At 32.8% G+C, this 7,931-nt stretch overlaps 1 protein-coding gene across 2 annotated transcripts; it reads left to right on the forward strand.

Moving 5' to 3' along the window:
- The first annotated feature begins 1,239 nt into the window (after positions 1–1,239).
- LOC123869332 (odorant receptor 10a-like) lies at positions 1,240–7,618 on the forward strand. Of its 2 annotated transcripts, XM_045912200.1 has the most exons (9): positions 1,240–1,571; positions 1,937–2,092; positions 2,766–2,951; positions 3,325–3,502; positions 3,873–3,969; positions 4,991–5,092; positions 5,938–6,026; positions 6,266–6,332; positions 7,358–7,618. In XM_045912200.1, exons 1-9 carry the CDS (start codon positions 1,277–1,279, stop codon positions 7,412–7,414), a joined length of 1,227 nt encoding a protein of 408 aa, XP_045768156.1. In that variant the 5' UTR covers positions 1,240–1,276; the 3' UTR covers positions 7,415–7,618. The 2 variants fall into 2 exon arrangements, with proteins under 2 accessions (XP_045768156.1, XP_045768157.1); XM_045912201.1 differs by lacking the exon at positions 5,938–6,026 and having other exon boundaries at positions 7,358–7,448.
- Positions 7,619–7,931: the final 313 nt, after the last annotated feature.

Genomic DNA, 7,931 nt, shown 5'->3' on the forward strand with positions numbered 1-7,931 from the left:
ACGCACTCCGAAAAGTTAGAGGTGCATGCCCGGGATCGAACCCCCGACCTTCTAAATAGGAGTCGGACAGCTTAACCACTAGGCTATCACCGCTTCTTTTCTTACGGATGTTTTATTTAGAAACTGCCGCATGCTTTGCAATTCTACTTTGTACGAGCGACTCGTGCGTTGATGGTATTATGTCAGAAACCTGTAAGTTCCAACAACAACTGTACAAAATTTCATCGCAATTGAATGAATGGTTTTGAATCGCATAAGAAATAAACAATCAAAGATACATTCATTTTCATTTAATAATATATCATAACTTACTTTGTGGATGATGCCTGAAACTTCATTCGCGTGTATCTAGATTTTTTTAAAACCAGTGCTGACTTTGATTACCTAGTAATAAAATTGTATCTAATCTCAATGCAAAATTTTATATTCATCCGACATAAATGCAGATAAGTACCTTAATTTGAGGCAATTTTTAGACGTTAAGTACATAAATGTTTTGGAACTTTTCGTTTCGTAAGTAATTATGAAAAAATTACATGTCAATAGATATGGAGAGTAGAAGTGTAAATGTAACGTTAGTGTATTTCTTAGTAATGAAAACAAAATAGAAACTTTCGAATGGTAATTTACTATAATCTGTGATGTAAAATAACTGCTTGTGATGGGATTGTGACATGTGATGCACATAAAACTAAAAGAAACATGCACTTCAACCTGAAAATTATTGAAGAATCAAAGCACGAATGGCGTAGATACGTAACCATAAAAGCAGTTATTTCATTTTTACAACAAAAAACAAAGAAAACAAAATCTGGAGAAGGTATTAAATAACTTCAAGTTCCCTCATTTCTCAATTCTCGTCACATAATAAGCGTTCCTTTTGTATCTATGCTAATTTCGCCGAAGTGGGATCGTAATCAACTACACAGGGGACTCTCCGTCACTTACTCCATACAAACGTAGTTTGATTCTCATTTAGGAATGAATATATTACCTACTATACCACGAAATATTATTTCAGTACTAACTACTTGGTTAGCAAACATTTGCATTTTATATCAATTATTCCGATAGTTAATAAAATAACTTATTATTTTTATTGCTTTTTCAGGGCAACATATCGACACCAAATTGGCACGGACAAATATTATTTGTCTAAATATTGGCACACTCGCATCGTTCGTGAAATCCACGAAAACAAATTTATTTAACGGGTTCAACATTTATTTTATAACTCGTTGTTTTTATCGAAACAAATTAAATACGCCAGTATTGTATGGAGTTTTCAGTCATTGTAACAATTGGAAGTATGGCACATTTAGAAAAGATAAACGCTGAATTTTTTAAACCGTATTTGACGGTATTAAAATATTTTCGTTGTACAGGCATTGATATTTTTAATGAAAGGAATGTATTTCTGTACAAATTTAAATACACGCCCGTTATAATACTTTTGTGTCTTATCATCACTGCGTTTAACCACTGGCGATATGTGATTGAGGCAATATATAGCGGTACGGACTTGCTAGAATTGGCTGGAGATATATCCTTTTGTTACAATGCTATCGAAAGTAAGTATAAATTAATTCAAACTTATATACTTTGGCGTCGGTGTTCACTGCTGTCCTTATTCTGCTGCAAGCAATGGAAAGTTACCTTTACGCCAGAAATACCATACACACCATCAACACTACCTGGAAAGGAACTGCTTTCTATTCCTCGAAGATAAGTTATTCCTAGAAGTTTAAAAAGAGCTAAAGTCGCGTGGAAGAATTTGTGGGAAAAAGCTATGTAAAAAATTAAAATATGTGGTACGATTTTAGTCAGATTGATTGACGCAAGGATAAAATTATGGCGCACTTAAAGGACGTTATTGTTCTAAAAGTAAAGTGTACTTACTGTACATGGTTTTTTTTTACTGTATACTATCTTTTAGGTCCTTTAATTTACTTACATTTGATTCTGATCAAGGGAAAAATAAGAAACTATGTTTTCAAGTTAGAAAAACTATGGAGAAATGACGACAGTTTACGCCCAAATGAAATCTTGTTGAAACGGGACCAAGTAAAACAAATCGATTCATACCAACGCAGTAAGTATTAAAATAACTTATAATATAATAATTTGAAGTAATAATAAATCCTAACTGAAGATTTCATTTTATCAGTCAATAGTGCTGACTCGACAAATCTCTAAAACTCAATTGACGGTGACAATAAAGCTAGTGCAGCTATCTTTTTTCGCAAATAACACTGACTTTTGACTCACTATATTTTTCCTTACGAACATACTAGTGATAGCTTTAAACTTCCTACATTTAGACCAATCAATTAACCTAGATATATAAAAGGTAAAGGTGACTAACTGACGGACTGATGTATTAACGCACAGATTAAACTACTAAACGGATCGGCATGCAGACTGCTATATTATGACGAGAGCATTTGCTAAAAAGGATTTTTGTAAATTCAACCCCTAAGGGGGTAAAATAGGGGTTTGAAATTTTTTTAGTCCTCGCGGACGATGTCGCGGGCATGAGCTTGTTATAAATATAAATATATGACGGATATATTACTAACTCACGTCTTTGTCAGATTATGCTCGACTAGTTTCAAACTAATCCGGGGTCCTTATTCAACGATCCATTGATAATATGTAATAATTATCACACACACGTAGTTTAAACGCTAAAGTAGTCAATTGTTTATTATGAGGTTTGGGTGGAACCAAATTATCTTCAAAGCCAATAAGCATTTTTGTTTCAGTTTACTGCTTCTTGCTCGGAGCATACATACACTTTTATTTTGGGATACCGCTGTTGATAATACTCATCAAGAAAATATTGAAACGTGACGTTCTCTACCTTACGCCGATGAAATTCACGTTGCCTTTCGATTATCAAAACAATATTGTATTATTCGTTATCTTTTATTTGTTTGACTACTCAATAAGTAAGATATATTTTCGTTTTATAGAGATAATGTTACAAAACGATCGTTCGTTTGTATATAATCCTCACATCTTTCATTATTCTCTATCATAACTGATGCAGTCCAAAATTAAAACAAAAAAACATATTACACTGTAATAAGTCCCAAATTATGGTAAATGTAATAAATATTATGGTAGTTGTAGAAAGGGGTACCTAGAATATGATATAAAAAATCACGCGAGTTGTTGGGGCCAGTTAAAAAAAGTATGCTGAAAAACATGTCACCATTAAGCACAAATATCGAAATTCCACTGCACTAGTAACAAGTTCTGCAATGAGTTTATTGAAAAGCTAAGAGTAAAAAAAAGTGTAATTTTTTCTAAATATTTCAGTATGGAAGATGGGGTACGTGGTACTTGGCAGTTTATTTTTTATGTCCGTTTCTATGAACCAATTACGTACACTATTTATACTGCTCCAGGAAGATTTCAAAGAAATAATTAAAGCAAAAGACGCAGATATAGACGTAAAACTAAAGCAAACTATTCAAAAACATTCTACGTTATTGGAGTAAGTCAATTAAAGTCATCTATACTATGTATAATAAATATTATAGAGGTGTTTGTAAGTTTGTGAGTTTGAATATAGGTGGTAATCTCGGAAACTACTAATCTAATTTTTAAAAATTCTTTCACTGACAGAGGGACACTATCCGCAATTTTCGTAAACAATAAATCATAAAAATCGGATGAAATCAAGGATAAAAGTTAGTCTCACTATAATTTGGGTTTTTTGTGATTTGGCAAATCAGTCTTGAGTCAGTTTTTGAGTTGGTTCGCGTACGCTACTCGTAGATTAGATAAGTACATTTGTCATTTAATTTTTGTTATTATAATATATTATGTACCAGGTACCAACTTAATTGTAATTTCATCCACAGCATGTTGGCGCAACTCGGTGATGCCTATGGTGCAATTTTTGCTATTCATGTTTTCTTTTTGTGTATAACCATCTGCTTCTACGGAATTGCTGCAAAGGTAAGTTATAGTTTACTTAGTTAAGTCAGTTTCAATAATTATAGCGATAGTCTACACATTTTCAGTTGAATAGTATAAAGTAAGGCTATTAAGTTTGAAAAGTATTATTATTAAAATTATCTTATAAACTATATCTTTAAAACTTATACTATCATGCCCAAAGCCATGATTTTACTGTAGTATTTAACTTAAATACTGTGTACGGGCACTCATATTTTTGTTTTTAAGAGGTGCTAATTTTGGACGCTTTATATGTTATTAATGTACATATTAAAAAACTAGTAATACCCGCAACTTCGTCTGCGAGGATTTAGGGTTTTTAAAAATTCCGTGGGAACGCTTAAATTTTCCGGGATAAAAGTTGCCTATGTTAGTTTCCGAGATGCAAACTATCTCTGTACAAAATTTCATATAAATCGGTTAAACGGATGGGCCTTTAAGAATCCCGCGGGAACTCTTAGATTTTTCGGGATAAAAAGTTGCCTGTGTCGTTCCCTGAGATGTAAGCTAACCCTGTACCAAATATCATCAAAATTGGAATGAAAAGCATTGGAATGGGTAATGAAAAGCTAGCAGACAGACAGAGAGACAGACACCCTTTCGCATTTATAATATTTTAGTATCGAGTACCTATGGATTTAGCTATAAGTAAATATTAAACATCTTTTTGAAGTTAGTTAAATCTTAGAAATCGTTTATTTTCAACGGCTGGTTTCACTTTTACCTATGTACTAAGAACATAATGCTCTTTTTAACCCCCGACTCAAAAAGAGGGGTGTTATAAGTTTGATGTGTGTATCTGTGTACCTGTGTATCTGTGTATATGTCTGTGGCATCGTAGCTCCTAAACTAATGAACCGATTTAATTTAGTTTTTTTTTGTTTGAAAGATGGCTTGCTCTCGAGTGTTCTTCCCAAGAAAATTGGTTCAGCCGTTAGAAAGTTATCAGCTCTTTTCTAGTTACTATAACCTTCGCTTTTCGGGGGTGTTATAAATTTTTAATTTACACTTGTTATTTTAGATAAATAGTCGACTGTCAGACTTAAAGAACCTCATGGCTTCAGTCATAATAACTGTCAATATTTATCACTGCTGCAAACATGGACAACTTGCTACTGATTCGGTAAAATACATCGAACATATCTGATTCCTTTAAATGCTTTTGGACTTATTCATGTTGTCAAGATAAATTATTTATTAAAAAGCAAATTAATATTAAAACTTAAGTTAAACGGTCTTATTTTACAAATAATATCAATTCAGCATAATACATCTTGTGCACTCAAAAATAATAAGCCAAGCCGTTTAGATGCACAACGCCAAAAATGCAAAATGCTAAAATTAAAATTGTGGTGTTTTGCAGTACTTTGAAATGTTTGGAAATTCCAAATCCAAAATTTATTAGTTTTAATAAGGCATTTTTTAAATATTAAAATTCTTCAATTTTTAAGGGTCGTTTTAATATTAAGGAGCTCTTAAATTTTTAGGGTGCGTAGCTGTGTACCCAAGACCTCTAGTATATTTTATGGTTTAATTTAGTTAATAATATTATAGTATTTTTTAAATGTTTTTTTTTACTATCATGGTCATTTGGTTTGTGTAGTTATATTGACTTTGGCGTTACTTGATTTGGTTTACTGCATACCGTTTTACACCTTTTGGTATTTTTCGGTTTTGGCGTGTGTGTGTCTAAGCGGCCCCAGCAGCTTCAGGATTGAGGAGTTCACAAACTCAAAGTTCACAGTGTTGTGTTGTATTGTCTTAGAACGGCATTTGTGTGCGAAGTTCCAACATAATTGTTTCATCAAGTAGTAATAATCATTGAAAAATCTGTTGTAAGATTTGTATGAACGAGAATCAAAATAAAACTGCTTAAAAATTACTAACCATGTCGTTGGAAATGATAATAGTTAATGGCTGTGTAGTTATTATTATAAAGATGGGTTTCTGATCAAATGTGTCTTTTAGGCTGTGGACGTCGCCACCGCAATATATGATAGTCCATGGGAGGATCTGTCATGCAGTAACAGAAAGATAATTTTACTGATAATTTTAAGGTAGGTAATGGTAATAACACCTATTTATGTCTATGATTTGTAAATTTCCGTTAAAATAGATATGTAGTTTCAAAGGTATGTGGTATCATAACACAAAATCTCTTTGAATCACATAGTTTTTCCTATGAAATGGTTGAAATGCAACCTTACATAAATCTTCTAACCTGTTTCAGCAAAAGCTCCAACCTTTTAAGAGGACATTAAAAAGCTGTTAATTTCTTACACATTTTATTTTTTAGGTCACAGCGTGCTACTTACATCCGTTCCACGAGTTTCACTGAAATATCTTTGAAGACTTTTAAAATGGTGGGTTGTTGCTAGGTTTTCATAAAATGGTGATTTTGTAGAGCGTTTGCTGCTTCAAATGAATTATGCTATTCTTAATTAAAATACGATGCTTTAATTAACTTTTATGATGTTTTTATGATATTTTGTTCAAAATCAGGGACAATTTACTTCACGGCGGGAGCAGGAAGGGAAGCGAAGCGAATATTTGGAGCAATAGATTTATTTATATGTACTATTTATTTTGTACTTTGATAGATATATGTGCATTTTGTACTTTATTTCTATTGTGTGATATACAAATTAAAAATTAAACCAAAAATCGCTTCTTATTGCAAAATTCTCGAGTGTTCCCGCGAATCTCCGCGGCTACTGTCAGTAATGTCGTAGGATTCCACAGAAAATAGTGTAAAATGAGTTACAGTGCCGTGCGTCTATGATACCTATAGATTGATTTTTAGGTAGAATTATTGAGACCTTATGTTTGTGCGTTTTCTTACGCATTATGGAGAAATTGATTTTTCTGCGGTACCTATTGTAAGTTGATCCCTTAGGGTCTTAACAAGAGGTTAAAAACGACAATAAATAAAGAAATCTTTGTTCCTCGTTGGTTGTGAATAAATTCCTTGGGCTTTCGCATAAAGCATTGGACCGTGTAACAAAAAGTGATAAAACCCAATCCAATGCTGAGACCGCGTGGATCGACTAATTGAGAAATACCTGAAGGGACGCAAGGTCCAAATCCTGTCGGTATTTCGGGTACTTGATGTGTATTTCGAACCCCCGACCCAAAAAGAGGGGTGTTATAACTTTTACGTGTGTATCTGTGTATGTGGCATCGTAGCTCCTAAACTAATGAACCGATTTTAATTTAGTTTTTTTTTTGTTTGAAAGGTGGCTTGATCGAAAGTGTTCCTAGCTATAATCAAGAAAATCGGTTCTGCCGTTTGAAAGTTATCAGCTCTTTTCTAGTTACTGTAACCTTCACTTGTCGGGGGTGTTATAAATTTTTAATTTACACTTGTTTACTCTGACATTTGTTTCAGATAATGAACACGACGTATTCGTTTATCTCATTGCTGACCAAGATGTATGAAAAATAGTTACTTACATCACATTCACTATGAATTTTACTAAGTACCTAAAGCAAATTCAATTTAAAAAAATATCATTTTATATAATGTTTCCTATATTCAAATAGATAACATTAGATCTAGATTAGTTTTAGATTAGTTCAAGACTAGAGTCGGTACGCGACCACATTTCAATTTTCAATTTGAATTTCAAAGTTATATGATAGATTTAAAATGCAACAGATAATATAACTAGTTTAGTCCATAAATACAATATATGTAATTTGTTTGTCTATGTATTATTATTTTACCTACCATAGTAGAAGCTAAGTCTAAATTACACACCATATGAATTAAAGCGTACGTAGGTACCTATTTTAGCTTGTGGTTTGGTGTGGGACAAACGAATAGGGCTTGGAATGAGGGGATAAAACAATGCATATGGTAAATGCATATTCATAACATATTTCTTACTGAATCCGACGAACACTCGTCAGAGGCACGCACCGGCGTAACAATAGCGCCGCTCTACGTGAAGCTTAAATGT

Source organism: Maniola jurtina, chromosome 11 (assembly GCF_905333055.1).
Source record: "Maniola jurtina chromosome 11, ilManJurt1.1, whole genome shotgun sequence".
Classification (NCBI taxonomy): domain Eukaryota; kingdom Metazoa; phylum Arthropoda; class Insecta; order Lepidoptera; family Nymphalidae; genus Maniola; species Maniola jurtina.